The following is a 21,249-nucleotide window of genomic DNA, read 5'->3' as shown; positions in this document are numbered from 1 at the left end:
TTTTTTTTTTTTTTTTTTTTTTTTTTTCTGTATGTGTTGCATGTTCCACCTTCTAAATAAATTGGCATTTTTTCCTGTAGGATATTGGTGGACAATCCATTCAAGTGCTCCTGTGAAATCATGTGGATCAAGAAATTCCAAGAGACCAAGTTTTATCCAGAAACTCAGGACTTATATTGCATAGATGACAACAATAAGACGACAGCCCTGCTGGATATGAAGGTCCCAAACTGCGGTAATATTCTTTTAACACAAAACTACTGCTAAACTATCATAACCAGGAAGCAAAAAAAATGYTTCTTTAGAAGGTGCATCTCAGGAGGAATTGTGGTGGAGGCATTAACCTTTATATATATTAATGGAGATATTAACCATTCAGTGGTCATTCACTCCACATGGAATAATTCTGTGAACTTCACAGAATCACAGAATAAGCTGAGCTGGAAGTGACCCATCCTTAAGTCCAACTCCTGGCCCTGCACAGTTCACCCCAAAAGTAACACCATGTGCCCAATAGCATTGTCCAGACTCCTTTTGAATTTAGACAGGGTTCCCTGGAGAACCTGTTCCAGTGCCCAGCTATCCTCCTGATAGCCAACCTAGCTCCCTCTGACTCATCTTCATGCCATTTGCTTGAGTCCTGTTGTTCGTAATGAGTGTGAAGAGATCAGTGCCTGCCTTWCCTCTTCCTCTCATGAGGTGTCCCTTCAGTGTCCTCCTGGCTAAACAAACCAAATTACCTCAGTCACTCCTCGTATGGCTCCCCTTTCAAGACCCTTCACCAGTTCATATAAAGCTGTTTGTTTTTGTCTTGATCGTTTAAGAAAGTACCATTAGTAAAGTTTAGGGAAACAGAACACTGATTGTGGATAGCACACAAGTATTAGGTAGAATGCATGTGCCTTTGTTGAACTAAATAGCAGTGTTTCCAGGCTCAATGGACATGAAATTTTACTTCCTTGAATTTTTTTCAGGTATTTATGGTTAATGAATTMTTTATTTTCCTTCAAAAATACAAAAAATTCATGCATGCTGAGACAAATCAGCAATAGCTCTGTTCTTGATGCAGATAAAACTCTATTGAATTTACTTTAAAGGCTATTCAAAAGAATTATATCAAGCTTGGGTCTGTGGCATATTGTAACATACTGTTTTCAGGTATATGGACATATAGAAATACAGAAATAGCAGAAAAATGCTGTAGCAATAAGGCCATCCCCTTACCTTCTTTATGTTCAATTTTGCTGCATACATATGGTCCTGTGAAGCTGGGGAAAGGTTTCATTCACTAGCTGAAGAGTTTTCTCCTCTGTGTATGAGGGGTAGAGATGGGGTGTTTCTGACATGATGTCACACTCYGTAAGCAGAGTGGTGAGCTGGCATCCCCAGCAGCAGGCCAGCAAGAAGGAAAAGGAGCAAGGGGATCCTCATGGAAGGCTTATTTGAATAGGAAAACCTCTATATGTGAATCTGAGCAGTAGGGAAAATTGCACCTTTTCTCCTTCCATCTTTGCCCTTTGAGTGACATTTTCTCCACTGCCYGTGTGGAGGGTGTGACATTCTCTGGTAGCAGCTGCCACTAAAGAACAACCGTGGTGGACACATACTGCAGGCCCCACAAGTGCAGCATTTACTGGCAATAATGTGTATTATGGCCACATATCWCTGTTGCTATGTGTTTGGCTTCCTTCTGGGACTATTTTGGGGTGGCAAAAATGGTTGTTAGTGTCTGGTGCAATCAAAAAAAAACCTCCACCTTTTTAGGGAGTCTTGTGAGCTGCAGGGTTGGTCCTGTGTGCTCCAGGATCTGATTTACCTGAAATGGGAGATAATACCTTTCTGAGCTGACCCAACCTTCTGCTCCAGCTGGATCGACGAGAAGGTGGATTAATGTGCTGTGTGTAGAGAGGTCGGCTGTTGCACTGAGATCAATTAGTGCAAAAGAGAAACTCCAGCACATTTTGTACCATTCTTGGTTGGCACGTCTTGAARCTACCAGGTTGCTAGGATTTTCCTTTGAAAACTTTTGATGTTAAATACCCAGAATTAAACCTGTGAGAGATTAGTTCTTTCCCCTGATTTCTTAACCATCTGCAGCCAAAACAGGCTTGTCTCTGAGCCCTGGATGCTGTGTAGGTGCATATGTGTGTACACATGCGTGCATCCTGTGGGCATATCTTGACTAAAATACTTGTCATGACAAGGGAAGGTGGTACTTCCARCTAGAGAAGGAAAAGGAGGAGGGAAGATGAGTATATACAACATTTAGATAGGAATTTGCACTATGTGTAATTTGTATATGGAAAACATGCATTGCTCTGAAGATCTGAGTTGATGCCTAGTGCATGCCTACAAATCATTTGTGTTAGTTTACAGGGTCCAAAATATCTCCAAATTTTACATCATTCCCCCCTCTTTTTTTTTTTTTTACCTTTTCTTTTAGCAGCTGTTTCCTCTTAATTTACCTTTTACAATATGAGCCAGTGCAGGACACAGATTTTTAATAAGGATGACAACACATCTTTTTCCTAGACACAGAGTAGAGAATCCCAGGTGAAGAGGAATGACCATGTTTGTGGGCTGTGTTCTGGAAGAGAGCTGAAAAATCCAATGCATGGCTCTTGATTACAGTATGTTGCAGATATTTTTCCCTATTTTAAAGGAAAGTCTTATTTCAAAACAAAATCATTGATGAAGCTTGATAAAGGATTTCATTTCCAGAACTTTCTGAGAGGCTAATACATAGAACTGAAATAGAAGGGGAATTCAGCTTYTGACCTACTGATTTTATTTTCCTGCTTTCTTTTTTAGCTCCTTTTGATATGAAGAGAAATTTTTGGACATGTAGATTTCTGCATTTTTAAAATAAAACATTTTCTCTGCTTTTTWAATTTTGTCTGCTAATGAAATGGTTTCATACCATCTTGTTGTTGAATTTGCTTTTTCTTCAATTTATAAACTATGCAAACTTACACTCTTCTTTATRTTCAGGTGCTATTACCTCATAATATTACAGTAAGAGGCCTATACAGTGTGTGATAAATATTTTGGTAATAGGATGTCTTTCTGCTGTGTGCTGTAAATAAATCTTTTGCTGGGAAGTAGGTAGAGGCCACTGTGGTTTCTTTATCATAAGGCTTTGATTTATAGCTAATTGATGAGAAAATTAACAAATTTYTATGATACTTGTTTATTGTTTGCACTGTGGAAGTATTCAATAATGTGCAATTTARATGTCATCAACTTTGTGGCTTATTTCCTTGAGGTTTAAAGTCAGGTATGCTTACTATGTAGAAGACCCTTTCCGGCTGCAATATTAAAAGCGTCAATCAATAATTATTTTTCCAACTGCACTTGAAATGTATGTAGATATGATGAAAATTTTCAGATTCTTCTAGATTTTAGATTCACRTGTGATTTCTATGCCAAAGTTTTTCAAGTTGCATCTCCACAATAGTAGTATTAGAACCTTTCTGTATAGAAACKGTGGTGCTCAGTTTTGCCATTTTCACAGCATTTGCTAGTTGTCTGTACAACATGGACAGAAGCACCACCTGGGACACCTTCTTTTGTTTCCATCTGATAAATAGCATTAGAAAATCAATAAAGAGAACTAAGTGAGTAAACACTTTATTCTTATTAACRTTTCTAAGACTCCTTGGAAGCGAGGTATGTTCCATGCCTTGGGTAAGGTCTGTCAGTCCAGCAGATCACCTGGAGCTCACTTTATGCCAAGGAAGTAGGCCCATGTCCTTGGGACTGATTGTTAATGTGTTGTTTGATATCTCTGGTAGACACTCAGTTACTGAGGTGTTATCATTGATTTCTGTGATAGTGAAAAATGTCTTTTTATGTTGTGGTGTTTTAGGAAAAGGCGTGACTTCTACAGATTTCTCTGCAGTCCTGTGCAGATTTTGTACTGATTTGCATCTCAGTCTAGTAATGGTATTTTGCCTTATCTGGCCAATTCAGTTTCATATATGCAGATGTTGTGCTTCATTTGTCTTACGATTTTGCTCACTATGCCAGCTTTGGATGCTTTTTTTATGATATATTGTTTCTTTGGGTGCCTTCTTTATTGTTGTGGATCACATAGACTAGTTAGAATCYACTGAAGAGTGTCACATCAGCTGATTAGTTCCCTGTGCTAATTTTCTTTATGCATAACTGAGGTATGTTCAGACTAGCTGTCTGTTTATGTCTCTAGCCAGTGAGGGGAACTTTTGTCTGGTCTATGAGYTATGGATTTAATGAATGGTCACAATCTTTGCCTGTGTGTTCCCTTGTGCACAAAGTACAGTGGTGTTGCCCTTAGTGCTGCTATTTGTGTATAATCGACAAAATTTTAGAAGTTGCTGTAACGTAGAATTTCAGGCTAAAGTAACAGCTTGCCCATTTCTTGTTTGTTGGGGAAACTCATGATTTGCAACAGGCAATTGCTCTGATGACTGAAAATGGACTGGAGCTGGGTCTGGCTTCATTTAAGCCTGTTTCTGGTGATTTTTTTGTTGTGCTAGAGGTAAATAAGTAAATGGTAATACCAGACCGGAGGCAGGTGGTTATAAATCCTAAGGAGGGAAAAAAGGCAGATTTAAGGATTGACATGTTTGTTTCTTTGAATTTACAGAAAAGATTTGTAGTATTACTGAGTCAATAAAATAAGTGTTAGATCTTAGGCAATCACAGTACAATGCAGTCTAAAACCACAAGCAAAGGCATAATCCAGTGGGTGTTGACATTTTTTTTCCACTACCAGCCAGATTTCACAGATAAGACTATTAGGAGAACATTACAGGCAGAATTAAGTGAGTTTAAAAAAAGCCTGATATGTTCTCAGTGTTTACCTTTCAGAATGTTCATGGATTCACTAGCCTGTGTTGTTTATTTTGGCACAAGAACTAGATGTGGTGCATGACGTGTGGTAGCAAACAGTTCTTATTTTTTCTGTAAGAATTTTAATTCTTATCTGTGATCATGGGCTATGTAAAAACTTTTTTTTTATTAGACTTTGATGGTAATGGGGTTTCACTGCTGCTCTGAAGTTGAGTTAGAATTTTCCAATCTTAATTAAAACAATTTTCTGGCTTTTAAGTGGAAATAACCAATAATTTATGGAGTTTGAAAAGGCAACAGGAATCTTATTTTCAAAGAYATGTACATAACTTCCTTCTGAACATGCAACATCTATTTGTGAATCAATCATCAAGTTTCATACAGATGTTTAGACATGATCATCAACATGATACAYAAATCAGGGACTGTGAATGATGATAGTTGTGCCATATGTGGCATGTGTGAATGTCTCATATTAAAAAAATGGTTTTTGTTTGATAATTCTGATTTTAGTTCTGTTTTAATTTAAGTGAAGGAGATTTGTATTATAAAGCTGTTAGAAATAGAACTAAGGCACTATCCAGGGGAAAGAMGTTTGTCTGGATCGCTCAGGTATGGTTTCTGAATTCATCACATTGTTCAGGTTTATGGASATACTCTCTGTGCCTGACTTTTCACATCTGTGGAAGTGTAAAGTACTGATCTGCTAAGAAAAGCAGCTCTTTGACWCTTTTCTGGTCATATTCTTTGCTCTATCTAGGTGATGACTGGGTAACTCTATTCTGAAGTCTAAGGAAAGTACTGTTTTCTTTAAAAGGGGCATCCTTTCAGTAATATACTTGGTATATAGTATATTTGGYATGGAAAGTGATACCCATCATTTTACTTTTTTACATTGGTGATCCTGTTTCAGGATCTCATGTTTATCATGTTGCAGTATTAGATGGATCACCATTGTTTTGAGGGTTTTCTGGATGCACATGAAATTCTGCAGATAGCAATACAGGAATGAAGTGCATTATTATACACTTAGTGAATAAGAAGCCATTTTTAGAGGTTTGCATGAGCTGGGCCTCATTAACTTACTTTTCAAAGGCTGTTTAGCTCTCAGTTCACTGTTTAGCTCTCAGTTCATCAGGTAAGCTTGTGGCTGATATTCAGCACTACCTGCCTTTAGTTTTGTTTTGAAAGCTGTTGTGGACCAACTAAAGCTTAAATGCCAGGTTAGAACAATTTCTCTAGATGTAATTTAATTTCTTTAGCCATTCAGAGAACATGGCTGGATACATTAATGATGCTGCTAGCAAAGGAAKTATTGATAAGATTGATGGCCTCTGTAAAAGCACATCATCTGAAAATTCTTGCATATGATGTACTTTGTTTATATTATTACTGGGAGCAGGTCAATTAAACAAATCAGGTGCTGCAAGATGCTATTTTTTTCAGCACCTTCCAATAGGAATCCAGATCACACAGAGGGTTCTTAAAAGAAAGATCTTGGCTAAAAGTTAAAGAGCTGATGCAAACCTTGGAAATGTAAGCCCTTCTTCTGGCTTGAAATACCAGCAGCAACCTTCAGAGTTTTTGTGCAGGTTAACTGCAGRTGGCAGTTTGGTGTCCAACCGAATTAGTGCAATCTGTTGGTTGCTTTTGGCTGCACTGCATTGATGATGGTGTTTGAAGCCCTGGATGGGGTGACAGTTCTGTGGAGACAGCACTTGCTGCTGTGGTTGTGAAGATGAGTTAGCAAGTCTTGTGGTCTTTGCTACATCATGTGCTGGCTCTCTGTAAAGGATTTTGCTTCTAGAGAAAATTATACCTAAGTGTGGAGTGGTGGACAAAGAGTGCATTGGCTCTGGGAAAGCATACTTTAAATTAGACTTATCATCTTCTGGTAGAGACTGTACTTGTTAAATTATTTTCTGTAAAGGTTCCCAGTTGAAAGTGACCATCAGGCATGCCATGATAGGAGGCAGATTTATTTTATTTTAAAATATTTGGTGGCTCAGTGAGCTGCCATATCACTCATTCTGCCTCCTGAGAGAGATACGTTCTGCCAGACCTGTGCAAAGTACCGTTGGTACATTCGGTCATTGTGGAAAACACCCATCAATATTTGCTGTGCCACATGGCAAGCATATGTCTATTCAGTGGTGATTYAGTGCTTTATTCACAATGGCTATATATTCTGAAGGTTTGAAGAAATTTTGATCCAGGGCAGGTTTTTTTAATTTATGTTCGCACTCAGTGGGAGGATGGAAATCTGGGGAAATGGGTCATAATTCTGGATTCATTTTCATCTTTTCTTCTTATATCTCTAAGATTAATGCTTTTACTGTCCAGTTTAATCCATTTGAAATTTCAAGTTTTGTTGTTCATGATGGTAAAGTCCTAGTGAAGTGACGGAGAGTAGTGTGTGGTGGTTAGTGTAAGGAAATGAAGAATGGAGAGGAAAGGAATCTTGGAGCTCCAGAAAAAAAATTAAGATGGGGATCTTTGGGTTCCAGAATATAAATGAAAGGTAAAAATTTGTTTTAAACATCCCTTATTTCTGTTAATTTTGTACATTATTTGCCTAACATATTTTTTTTTAGTCTTTATTGAATATGCCTGTGCTTGTAATCTTGTAACAACTTCCATGAGATTTCTGCAATCTTCTCTATGTATTCAGCMTTTTGATTCTGTAGTTATGATACAACAGGAAATGGAGACAATTGCTTATGTTTCTTTAATTCATGCTTTGCATGTAAACTTTTGGGGTATTTTTTTATAGTCCTTTAAAGATGCAACTAGGCTGCTTTTTCCCTGTCATTCTGCAGACTTCAATGGAAACTTGCCCACTTACCCAATAGCTGGAATCTGGCTCAGAGCTTGTTGGCTGCAGGCTTTTAAGTGAAAAACAAGAGGTGAATCACATATCCAACAGCTCTTATCTTTATAGCTAGAATTACTAGAAAGTTTTTTGCTGTTTTTTTAAACCCTTAAAAGCCCATAAAAAAGATCTTTGGAATTTGTAAACATTACTTGTCTTTGCAAACAAGGCAGAATTTGAATAGAATTATACAAGAAAAGTCTGTTTTCTGTGCATTGATACAACCTGTTTTGAACTAGTAAGACCTTAGAAATTTGCACATCTATGTGACAGTTCGTAACAAATTGCATTGTCAACCCTCCTGTTTACAGGCTCCAGGCARTACAAGTAGTGGTTGTTACCAGACTGTGCTGTAGTGATGTAATCAGCTGCCAAAGCAGGAGAACCAAAAACCCTAGACTGTACTGGAACCTTATGTGAGGAAAGTAGAATGATTTCAACCACTGTACCTTAAGAATTGCAATGGTTATTTTATAAATCAGTGGTTGTGGTAGTCTGCCTTAAATGGTTGTTTAATAGATGGTTGCTGCTTCAGTATTAATTTAATAATTCTGTGTCTGACATATTTATTAAAAAGATGGTTAAAGATTTCAGGTGAAGGTTAAAATTACCTTGTTAAAGACCAGATGCAGAAAAAAAATTGTCTTTTTTTTTTTTTTGGTAGTTACTTGTTTTTATCACACAGCAAACTGACCTCTAGAAACATGCCAGGCAAAAAAGAGATGTCATGGGCCACATTGAAAACTGTTTAGTGACACTCTGTGGTGTCTAGACTCCTGGGAATTTGTTGAAAGGCTGATGGAAATCAGCGACTTAGTCTGCAAAGGATGGCACAAAGGAATGCAATATTAAATTGATGGTATTCTCACAGGTACTAATTTTTCATTACGTAATTTCTTAGGTATTAGTGAGACTAATTGACCATATTGAGAGAATTTGTGAAGGTTTTTGAGCAACTGAACAAATCCCAGAACTGAACAGATGAAGGCTGAAGCAGAAAAAGTTGATGTGGTTTTAATTTTGTGAAAATTTTTATAACTGCGGATAGTGAAACAGTGTTTTTGGCATAATGGTGGGTTTACTTCTTCTGGCTTAAGACTACCTTATTTTAAAAGTTGCCTTAGTTTACTGGCTAAAATGTTCCTGGTGCTAAGAATTGAGTTACAGACTAYAGTTTTTATTTCTCTATTAGATCATATCCTTCCTTTGGCATACAGTGACAGTCTGGCTCTAGAAAGGGCAGTTTAAGTTTTCTGTAGAAGATAATAAGTAGCAGCATGAAAACTTGGAAATCCCTGTAGGAATTTAGGCACATTMATTTTCTTAATTTCCATTGACAGTTGTGTAGCTGAATGTAGTAGTAACCTTTRGAAATGGCATCTGAAGTGTTTGGTTTCGTGGCTGCCCAAGTCCCAGCTGTGCACAGGGAAGATGTGAGTCATTCCCTTGAGATGCTTGGCAGTTTCACTGTCTGATGGCTTCAGGCCATCCTTTTGCACTAATGATGGTCTGGGAAGGTAAATGCCCCCCACAAACCCTACTTAAAGGAGTGTTTGTTTCTGTTAAGGCATGGAATGATATTTGGAGAGACTCAGCTGTCATGAATGAGCTTCTCCTGCTTGTCTCTAGTTCTGTGTGCGTGTRTTGGGGTGAGGGAAATGACTGCTTATTCCAATCCAGAGCTGTCTGTTCCTGGGAATAAAGGGTAACCAAGCTGAATATGAGAAAATACATTCTGTATGTGGTGAAAGAACATAGCTGTTATATGCCAGTGCATAATGAAACACATGGATTTTGGTGTATGCTTTCGTCTATCAAACTGTGTTGCTCTCTACATTACTGTTTAAAGTTTTCMGTAGCAGTTTCTGTTCTCCCATTTTTTTGTAGAAATTGAAAAAGTTTGGATAGATTATTGAAAAGAGGGGAAAACTGAAAAACAAAATAAAACAAGGTGATCTTAAGAAGATGGTTCAGAAAATCTCTTCACTCTGTTCCACCAGAACAGGAGAGTACTCACTAAATTTAAATGTCAGTGAAAAAATTCAGAACTGGTAAAAGGGAATGGCTCTTTTACAGCCTGTAAAATTCATTGCTAGAGAAGGTTAAGACCAAGAATATACCAAACTTGAAAAATCAGTCAGATGCTAGCAGGATTATTGCTGTTATCCAGACTTATAATAATTMATTCTATCAAAGTTTGAAACAGAGATTGTGTTTTGAGCTTTGGGGCACAGAGTAATCTCTGTCTGACAGATATCAAGATGAAACTTGAGGAAAGATGATGTCATGCCTACCTGGTATAGTCCCTTACACTACAGTCCAATCTTACTATGCTGGCAGTATACAGAARTATTTGAGTATGTTTTTTGTGTATGTTGCTGTTTACAAAGTCCTTTAAAGTGTACATCCCTATCAACAAAAGTGATATCCATCTRAAACACTGCATTTAACCAAATTGACTCAGGAGTGAAGGCAGTGTGGTTGGGTGTCTCTGCGGTTGTATCAAAGTGCTACTGACCAGTATAAATGGCCTCACACTACATTGAGCGTACAAACTGAGCATTTCTGTATGTTAAAATCCATTGCGGTTTTTAAAAATACAGTTTTGTAGATTTTTTACAATTTTTAAGTACAGGTTTTGCTGGTAAAGGCAATGTATGTCACATGTCTAGATGAGGCCTGATGTGACTGTCTTCTTTTCCCAAACAGCCACATCTCAGCTAGTGTGGATTCTGCTGTGAAGTAGTCTGGGTGCCACTGGAMGTAAAAGCAAAATGACCTTGCAATTAAAACACACTATCTCAATATATCTAACCATAAAAAATTAATCCCGAGACAATTATTGTGTTTTCCGCCCATCTTATGATTGGGAAAAAAAATAAAAGAAAACAGACACAATACTGTGATTTCTATTCTATTCTATTTCTAATTCTAACTGTAGTCTATTCTATTCCATTCCATTCCAGTCCATTCCATTTGTACTTTTTTGATGCAGGAGCCTTCCAAATGGTTTTTATTGTAACTTTAGGAACATACGGAATAAAAAGCAGTATTATTTYATAACCTTCTGGCAGGATATAAGCATGATGTAGCTGTTTCCATTAGAGATGTAACACCGACATGACATGTGCAGACTTCTGCAAATAAACAGAACTAGATCTAGTTCTGGGTGGGAACCAGAGCCAGTACCAGAGGAATTGTACAAACAATTGTACAGTACAAACTTCAGTTGTTTATCCTATAAATTAAAACATTCCAGGAAGAAGTTGTCTCAAAACTTAACAGCTATTAAAGAAGAGCTCTAAGGGACCAACCAAAGTTGTTTTTATTTTTGCTTGCATGAGAGGTTTCGTGTGAAATGATGTGTTAGTAGGAACTGTGCCAGTTTGCACRGTGAAATGCTAATCTATCATGTAGACCTTGTCCCAAGCACTAAGGTCAGGAAGAGTGGGGACCTTTTATCTCTTTGCATGTTCAGGTCTGGCAAGAGTAATTGAAATAGTATTCAGAGGTGTTGTGGAAGTGTAACTTTATAAAGCAAATTATCTCATTACTTCTCTTCTTGYTCCCTAACTGGCATAATTAATATCCAAATGTTCCCTACAATTAGTTTTATTTCCTGCTCAGCTAGTTGACAGACACTGGTGAGATTTGAATTCACAGCAGGCTAGAGCAGATGGCTACCTTCGCTAACAGATTACTGCATCAAGGCATACAAACTCCCCAGCTCTGTCTCAATAAACTTCAACACATGATTTATAAAGTGATCATAATAGAAGAAATCCATGATGCCTATAATGGGAATCATATTACCGCACTACTTAAAACACTGTGAGAATTGCCTGAGCAGTTATTGTATACTTGTGATGATCTTCAAATCTTATTAGGCAAGAAAGCATTGTCTGGAAAATTATTCATCTTCTTYTCCATATTACTTTCTCTCATTTATGTTTTTATTGAGCAGATTAAAGGGAGGCTTCCAATACATATAACTTCAGTTGAACCTCCAGCAAACATGTGAATGTGTTCACAGTGATTTGATAGTTATTTGTTTTGGATCTTTTACATAAAGACAAAAGTCTTTGTTAAACTTGTGTATAGCAAGTCCATGATGAAACTGCTGTACTCTCAACTAAAAAGCAAAACAGAAAAGAGCAATTGTTTCAGAAAAAGGAGTCATTGCAAGAGCACGCATAAATGTCCTGCACAGCAGATAAGCTTGATAATTGGAGATGATAAATTGCAAGTAAAATTTGCCTGGAACAGTTGATGTGAAATGCCTCATAAAGGAGACCAAGACTCTTTACATAGTGTATCAGCTTCAAATGATGGCACAGTATCTTTTAAGGAAGATGGTATTTCTAGAATAGTGCATAATTATTTGCTCCTTAAATAAATATGAAATGTTCCTCTGTGCCTGAAATCTACTGATATTGCTGTTGTTATTTTTGAAGAGGGTCAGTCTGTAATTCCTTGTGTTCTTGTAAACGTTTACTCTCTGGGAAGCTCCCATTGTTTTGAATGCCTTAGAATGAGGAACAAAGTGATTTATAGCTCTATAAGATATAGGAGTAGTCCTGATTCTTGTAAAACCTGGTCTTGTTTCCTGAGAAGTGCAACCTCTCACTGCTTTTCTGCTTTCCTGAGGGCAATAGAAAAGTCAGCTCTGTGCAATTGTCAACCCTCTCTTCTGTCCTCTCCCTTCTCTAATTCAAACTATTAAGTGTTCTGTTTCCCTCATTTTGAGTTTAAGATGCAGGTTTTGCCCTGCTTTCTTTGAGTTGTGTCTTTGTGAGAGGGAAGGCTGCAGTGGGGATTTTCCTGTTAGTGTTGTGGAGAACTATCGAAATACCACAATGTCAGTGGAACATAGAAGTTGCTTTGCAGSTGTTACAAAGAGACAGATAAAATTTCCAGTTTTAAACAGAGTTAGGGTAATTTCTGTTTGTGCACCTGACATGTATTCCTATAAAATTCACTAGTTAATGTATTTCCACATGCAGTAATGTTTTAGGATGTGAAGCAGAGGAGGAGCAGAAAATAAATAGCAGCTGAAGATTGTCGTTGTATATTTTCAAAGATACGGTTTGTACTGCACGACTGAGTAGTACTGACTACAGGGAGTGTTTGATGTAGTGATTGCATATATGTGGCTTGTTTATAGTTGCATGGTGTCTGTTCTGTCAAATATGTGTGGGGTTATTCTGTTGTTGTTTCTCTCACAGACTTGCCCTCAGCAAACTTAAGCAATTAYAACATCACCGTGGTGGAAGGAAAGAGCATCACGTTGTACTGTGATACTACTGGCGGGCCGCCCCCAAATGTGTCTTGGGTGGTAACTAATCTTGTTTCAAACCATGAGGTAAGTTTTATATTCAAATACATGACAATTCAGAGGCAGGTGATACCTGCTGAAGGGTGGATGAAGCTTCATGTCCAGCTCCAGTTAACTTTCTATTAAAAGATTAAATAGAAAATTAAGATTGCGATTAAGTTTATCTTCCAGTTACTTTCAATCCAGAGTGATTGTGGCACTGCTTTCAGAAAATGGCAGACACTTGTTTCTCAAGACTGATTTGCAGTCTGGTTTTTGGGTGTTCACTTGTAAATGAGAGTAATGTAAATTTCTGGAAGTAATGTGGATTGGGATACTGAAACGCAAGGACTTTCTTATTATCACTTAGTAATCTTATGATACTTGGTTACAGAGAATAAATCCAATCTATACTAATTGTGAAAAAATCTTCACATCTGTAATTTGATTCGATTTTCATTTCAAACTTTGGTGTGTTGGAATTTGGTGGTAAATGTTCTGTGGCTTGTTTAATTTTTCTTCAACACACCTAGAAGCAACATGAAGCCTTGAAATTGAAGATTTTACTTAAAAGACTGTCAGGTTGGTTTTGTTTTGGTTTGTTTGTGTTTTTATTTTTTTTTTTGTTTTTGGTGGTTTTTTTGGGGTTTTTTTTGTTTTTTTTTTTTAATGACACATGAATATCTTTCCTCATTTAAATCATCCAGGTGGGGCAATATTGTTTTCTAGGATCTTTACATTTTTTTGTCTCCACTGTAGATTGTGTGCTGCTTAAGTTCTTTCTGATGGAAGTGTTGACAAAGGATGGGCTTATAAGCAGATCTTGAACATGCAGCTGCTTACCTCACATACTGCTATTATTTCCCAGTAGTAAATGTTTATTAAGATTTTATGGCATTGGCCATCCTACATTTATGATGGTGCACACTGCATAAAGCTTTTTGGTCTGTACAAGGTGTGTGATGTGTGCTTCCAAAACTCTTTCTTCAGTGAGGAGGAGACAGAACCTCTTGGGTTTCATAGTTTTTATATTTTAYATATTTTCTTTCCAAAGTTCATTTTATCAGTTGTGTATGGAATTTAGCTAGCCTGTCTTTCATTCCAGCCTTCATAAGTAAGAGCCCTGCAGAACTCTAGTTGTATTTTTAAAATTTTCTCTGATCTGTAAAACACCCCAAAGGCATCAAGGCATCAGTCGTCATCAGGAACAAGAAATTAAAACAGTTTGGGGAACCTATGCCAAGTCGTGCTCTTTTTTTTTTTCCTTGGGTTTTTTTTTGGTTTTTTTTTGGTTTTTTTTCGGTTCTGGGAGCCAAAACAAATGTGGGATACTGTTCAAAAAGTGAGATCATCTAATTTTTTAACCTTCCCATCTTTAGGAAATGCCAAGGTCAGTTTGCTTCAAGGTTTCTATGAGTATTCTGTCTTGGCATAACTTGATCATGCTATTTTAGAGGGGCTCATAGGACAGGCTGGCTACAACCTTAGCCACAGAGCACAGGAGTCTTTATAGTAGCAGAAGAGCATATGCCTTTTAAACCTTATTTGCCATTCACTATCCTTTTCTTTCTTATGAGTGTTGCTTTTGGTTTAGTTTCTTTTGCATCTGTATCTCAGTTTCTGCCTTTGTTTTCTTCACCTTGTATGCTGCTTTCCACTATTTTGTCTCACCTGTTTTACAAGAGAGACGTTAGCAAAGGTTAAGACTAGATCTAGTTCTGCAAAGCTAACTTTTATGTTCCAAGTTTTTGTGTTGTGAATAGTCCAGCTGATGTTGTTTAGATTTTTTCTTTCTCTATATCAGCACTGAGCCTGTGGTTGAGCCTTTTCAGCTTTGAGCATTACTCTCCTCTGACCATTCCAAAATAGGGAAAAGTGCAAAGGGGTGTTTGCCTTTTCAGCTACCTGCCCTACTGTCACACTCAGATCAAAGGGACTTTGAACTCAAGTGAAGTTATGGTGTCATCTCAAGGTTCAAAATTCTGTTTGCAGGAGTGTTCCCACAGATTCCTGTTGACTGCCACTTAARGTTGCTGTGCTTTTACAGTTACAGTGTATGTTTGTTTGTGTTATCTGTAGCACTGACATGTGTGTGTAYACTACAAAACGTACCTCAAAAGTTGCTTTTGAAAATTATCGTGATTATTACTTATTTTTTGAGTGTGTCTTGTTTCCTTTCCAGTTTAACAAAATAGTCTAGCTCTTTATGAAAAATTCTAATATGGAAATAATAATTATTTGGAGGTCATATGAAGGACCTGATATATGAATGTGGGTGTAATAACTGATTTTGCTAGTGTGTTTGTAATTCATCTGTGTTTGATAATCATATGACATAGCTGTGTAATAAKTATTTAAAATATTTTCTAAGAATCGTAAGAACCAAGACTTCCAATAATCATCCTTCTCACCTTAATTATCTTGTTCTTAAATACATAAAACASTACTTAGGCAATAGTTTAGGTAGTAGAAGGTACATAGTTTCCTGTGGAAGATTTCTTGAGAAAGAGAAACTTGGTTAAGAAGAAGGTAGCAAGCATGTTGTCAAGATACAGTAAGGCTCAGAAAGCAGCAGTGGAAGAGATGTCAAGCATAAATATAAAGGAAAGAGAAAAGGATGAAAGCAAGCATTGAACACAATATAGGCAGGAAGAAAAAGTTCAAGGAGAACAGGCAGAGATAGACTGTAGAAATCAGTCATGAAATAGGAGAGACGGATGAGCAAGAGTGTATTGTTGGAGAAAAAGATACATTTGCGTAAAAGGGATAAAGTGTTAAGAAAAGGTCACAGACTGAAAGGAACAGGGCAGAAACATGTTTGAGTGCAGTGTTTGTAGCAGGACTTTGAAGCTTTGAATCCACTGCCACTGACTGYTACAATTGGTTCTGTACGTGTTTTGCGTCTGTTTGGATAAGACACTAAAATAAGGCTTTGATTAATTGTGGACAGTTACAGCTAAAAGGAAGGGAAAATGAAAAACGCCATTCAGCTGTGGTCAATAATTCCGTCCCCCTCCTTTGTTCTTAATGCTGTGGTTGACACATGAATGTTTTTCTGATCATTTGTAGAGTGACACAAATAAGAACCCTGCCTCTCTCACCATCAAGAATGTTTCGTCAATGGACAGTGGATTGTGGATTTCCTGTGTAGCAGAGAACATTGTGGGAGAGGACCAAGCCTCTGCCGAGCTTACGGTATTCTGTACGTATGCAGGACTCCATACTGACCCTGAGGCCAAACTGCATTGGCAGGAACTGTTTGGGGTATTTTTTCAACCTTCAGGCATGTGAACTGTCTAGTGCAGTTAACGCTAGGAGTAGCCCAATCAGCCGTTTTTCCATTTATCTTTTTCAGCTCTGTATTCTGCAAAAAAAGTATTTCTAACTGCTTTATCTTCCAGTTTAAACAATCTGTAAGTAAAGTTCTGAAACTCTGAATACTGTTTGGCACTGTCATTGTGGGAAGGTTTGTAATGGTGTGTATGTACGGGAAYATTGTCTTAGGAATTGCGAAGTGCGCATGCATCAAAAGGCTGGTAGAATTATACGAGACTCCACATGTTTAAGCTCTTATTATCTCAAACAACAACTGCTTTGTTCAACGTTTGTGCGGCCAGATGTAAATTTATTTGTCATAGCTTTGAATAGTACACTTATTTCTCAGGGCCAAGGGTGGGGGAAGGGATATAGAGTGTAAAGGCACAGGCTTCTGAAATCTAAGCTCCAGGCTGAATTTGTTTTACATGAACTATACAGCATGTTTTCACAAGTTGCAACCCTCTGTTTAATTGACGATGGGAATGGAACACTTWGTGGATGGCAAACTTTGCTCAGCATGTGCTCATGACAGAGTAAACTAGAAAATCACTATAGATGTAGGTTTGTAGGTTGAAATTGGATATGTAATAACTATGGGAACGAACATAAGCTAGAAATGTTTGAACAGTGTAAATGAGATTCTGAGCTTGGCACTGTTATGAGTGATAAAATGGGGTATAACTAGATGAAATTTGATTTAGTTAAGAATAAATATAAAGGRAAACATTGAGCAAGGTGTTGGAATAATCTCTTCAGGGAAACAGAAGTCTGTAAACTTGAGCCATTTAGCAGGTTGAGAACAAGGATGAAAATACGAGAGAATTATCCCTCTATGACAGAAAAAATTAGAGAATTAAGTACTCTGTTCTGTTTCCGATTCTGTTGAGAAAATACTTTTTAAGTTTGGATTCCTTGGTGGGTATCTTTCCAGTACTAGTTGCTTTTGTCCAAGTTGTAAATATTTTCAATACTGTTTTTTCCTTCAGTACTCTTAGGTGGTTTCTTTTAGCAGAGTAGAGTTGCAATGTCTCTTTTCCCCTTCAAGTGATCCAGTAGCCGAACTTCCCACACCTTACACGTTTTAAGTGATTTAACACATGTTCTGTCTTTGAAACTAGTTTGTTTCATTTCTTTCTAAAAAGCTGCTTCAGTTCAGTTCAGTTCAGCATAGTACTCTAGTACTCAGAGCAGGTACGTTCCTGTGTGAGTATCCTTCAAACAGGTACCATCCCATCTAGTAATATACTTTTGTACTGATGAATGAAAAATACTTCCATGATAACTTGGGAGAGAGGGAGGGAGGGAGAGAGAGGAAGAAGGAAGGATGTGTTCAGAATATTCTGATGTTTTTCACTCTTTCTTCCAATATAGTTGCACCAAATATCACGTTTATTGAATCTCCGACCCCGGACCACCACTGGTGTATTCCATTCACTGTGAAAGGGAACCCTAAGCCCACACTGCAGTGGTTCTATGAAGGAGCTGTACTGAATGAGTCTGAATACATCTGTACTAAAATACACGTTATCAATCAAAGTGAATACCATGGCTGCCTTCAGCTGGACAATCCCACACACCTGAATAATGGTGCTTATACCTTACTGGCAAAGAATGATTATGGAGAGGATGAAAAACGGGTTGATGCTCATTTCATGTCAGTGCCTGGAGATGGTGAGTGTAGTTGGTTGTTTTGTTTTTTTTTTTTTTTTATAATAGAGATTGAAAATTGATGGTAGTGGTGAAATAACACTTTTGTCCAGTTTAACTATTTTGGAGGAAGTTTTTTATATTAATGAATGTCTTCAATATTACTTGCAAAATAATGTTTTTCTTGAGCATTTTCTTCTTGTTTATTGCTTCTCAAGGGAGGCCATGCCAGTAAATCTTCCCTTTGAGTAACCATCTTCCCTGCCAGCCAAGGCTAATAAAAAGTTGCTGTTTCTGAAGCTTTCCCAAGGCTTAGTTCTTATCCTGGGAAGCACTGAGTGCCAATTCAGCCTCTCTGTAACTTGCTGCACTGCATATGAATGGAGCTAGCAGTGTATTCAAGGATGTGGAGGATGCTTCATCTACTGCTTTGTTGCAAAATTGGTTGTGCAGTCAAGTGACTTGATGATAATATGTTGTTTATAGGACACCAGAGGGAACTGGGGAGGAAGCGAGTAACCCAGAGGCAGGATGTACGAAGTTTTAGGTCTTAACAGGCATTTTGGTGCCCAATTTCCATTTCTATAAGTGGAGGCTGGGCACCTACATCTCTAGGAGTATCAGTGTTCAAGAAGGTTGCACCTTCAGGTTCTCTAAAGGTTCCCCCTTGCCCCTTTTGAATACTATGTGGGCAGGCTCAAGGGGGACTAGCTCTTTGAATTGCAGGGGCTACTGTGAGTGATTGATGTTCACTGTGGTTTGAGCTTTCCCCACATCTTCCAAACCACACATGAAGTGGCTTTAATAACAATCATTGTATGTGTAAACATATTGGAGTATGTGGAAGAAAACTCTGAGTGGACCTTACACATTTGGAGTAGAAATACAARTCATGGTTTTGGGCAGATAATTGCATAGTCATACCTCAGAATATGAAATCATATGTATCTTGGGCTTTTTAGCCATGTGGTATAAATAGTTGCCCTCCTTTCTTTAAAAAACAATGTGCAGTGGTAATRTTATCTGATGGAAAAAAAAAGGGAATATTTTAATTCTCATCTTACATCTTAGGCTACAGACCATAAAATATAGTCAGTATTTCATTTTTTCCCCATCAGCTCAGCTGTACAGAGAAAGATGGCAGGTCTTTTACTTTCCCATCCTTAGGAGAAGGTGAAGAGCTGATAAAACTGGGCTTCATTTACTCCTGCTGTGCTTACTGCTCCTCTCCTCTTTTTTCTCTGGAGTTCTTCCTTAAAGACACTCATTACAGAAACATGCCATGGTTTCAGCAGCTAGTGTCCCCTAACACTGCATTGTAACTGTGAAGCAAAACAGTTCATCTCGTGGTTGTTCTCTGTACAATGGAAGCACCTTGATTATTTGATATGCACCTGGCTTCATTTTCTAACAGAGTATCAGTTACCTCTAATACATTAGGTGATTCTATTATCTTTTTGTCTTTGGTCCAAATCCCCTTTCCTGTCCTGTTTTTCCTTTACGTTTCTGCCCACAGTAAATGCAACTGTAGCTATCCTCTAAATTAGAAAGAAAACATGATTTATTTCYTCCATCCCTTTTATAGTTCTATGGAATATAAGCCTACCAGTAAAAACTGTGCTGTGTTCTTTAAGCATTTCCCAAGATCAGTGGTAGAGTAAGCATCACAAGAAGAGTATATGGAAATAGAGGGAATACAGAGGAAATGGGACTATGAATAGACAGGATGTAACTGCATTAGGAATTAATTTATGCATAGTGCATGGCACCAAACTAATCTTAAAAATCAACAACAGGGAAAATAGCTTATCCACTTAGCCTCCTCACTATTGTTTTTCATTTTCTCCTGCAAAATCATGGCATTGAGCTTTAAAAAACATCACAACATTGTTGCCTCTTCCACTGAAGCTGGCATAAAAGCAAATGCATCATACTATAATTTTTGTTCTATACTATTGCTATTTAAAGMACTGTCAGGCTTTTTCAAATCCTTAAAAGGCTTTTTCAGTGCTGTCGTTACTGTGTAGTTCCTTCTTTTGGCCCACATAGTGTACAATGGAGTGTAAAGATTAAGGCCCAAACCCCGATTTTATGTTCGTTTTCATGTCTTTATGTCTGAATCAAATACCAGTTCTGATGTTTCATGAGGTGGGCTACACTGAGCTTTAAACTGATTCTCTGGTTATTGCATCACTTGGGCAAATGCTTTGACGATTAAAAAAAAAAACCCAAAAGAAAATGAAAAAAAAATCCCTGACCTATAATYCATATGTCCACCTTAAATAAATGCTTATAAGTCTGAAGAATGTTTTACATTACCAGTGCAATACTCCGCTTTCAGAGTTACATCAGACATGATGAAGATGTGATTTACACTGAGATGGTCTCAGTTTTCAGCATGCTTCTTTACTGGTCTAAGGGTACAGATGTAAAAGAGCAGATATCATGTACCACAGTTGGAWTTTGATTGTGTAAAATAAGAATTTGTTTTAAATATTAAGACCCGGAAGAATAAATTTCATGTTTTACTCACTGAAGTTTTAATTATCTTTAGTCTTCTAAATTTCTTGGTTTCCAGTCCTTGCTGAGAGTGAACTTGATTAGCTGAGATGAACTGCAGTGAACAGTAAGCAAGAAATGGTCATGGTTTACTCTAGAGGCCATTCCCATAGTTGATTCAAAATGACCAGTGAATGTGGGGGAGATTTTTACCAATAATAGGTATTTTTAATTAAGCTTTTTAATCTACTAACTCTCTATGCTAAAATTCAGCTGAAGGAATCCAAGTCATATATATCTTGTCAAAGTAAGAGAATGTGCTAAATATGCCTTAGAAGTAGCATCTTGCTTGTGCAGCATAACGTGTTTTTTGCAGAAGTATGTTTTTGGATTAAGTCCTTTGCTGCTGCTTTATTTAAAAAAATGTCAAATTTATAAAGAAAGAAGCAAACAATCCAAGTTGATGTAGTTTGTAAGGATGAGTGAACAGGCTAAGTCTTTTGTACTCAACAACCTTTTCTAAYGGGGACCAAAACAATGGTGCCATTCTGTACTTGCTTTGAAAATGATTGTGTGTAAATGTGCGAAATGACTGTGGTGAAGTTTAATGTTAAAATAACTCCTGATGATTAACTAGGTATGTTTTTTTTATGTGCTAAATAGGAAACAAAATATTAAACAGAAATTTGTCCACCATCTTAATTTTTGAAGTGTGAAAGCTTCAAAACACTTCATTTGAAGTGTTTATTTGTATGTAAGGTATTTG

The 21,249-nt window shown here is 37.4% G+C and overlaps 1 protein-coding gene across 5 annotated transcripts in view; it reads left to right on the top strand.

Moving 5' to 3' along the window:
- Positions 1 to 21,249, top strand: part of NTRK2 (neurotrophic receptor tyrosine kinase 2) — a 197,731-nt gene that overhangs the window by 28,897 nt on the left and 147,585 nt on the right. For all 5 annotated transcript variants that reach the window (XM_057370011.1, XM_057370015.1, XM_057370012.1 and 2 more), the window contains exons 5-8: positions 81 to 235; positions 12,931 to 13,067; positions 16,089 to 16,221; positions 17,709 to 18,008. In XM_057370011.1, the coding sequence (XP_057225994.1) occupies positions 81 to 235; positions 12,931 to 13,067; positions 16,089 to 16,221; positions 17,709 to 18,008 (725 nt within the window). The remainder of the gene's footprint in view (positions 1 to 80; positions 236 to 12,930; positions 13,068 to 16,088; positions 16,222 to 17,708; positions 18,009 to 21,249) is intronic.

This window comes from Malurus melanocephalus, unplaced genomic scaffold (genome assembly GCF_030028575.1).
Source record: "Malurus melanocephalus ecotype Western Australia unplaced genomic scaffold, MMel_1.1 scaffold_117, whole genome shotgun sequence".
In the NCBI taxonomy this organism is placed as follows: Eukaryota; Metazoa; Chordata; class Aves; order Passeriformes; family Maluridae; genus Malurus; species Malurus melanocephalus.
The sequence above is the reverse complement of the archived record's forward strand: the minus strand, read 5'-3'. Positions and strand labels throughout refer to the sequence as shown.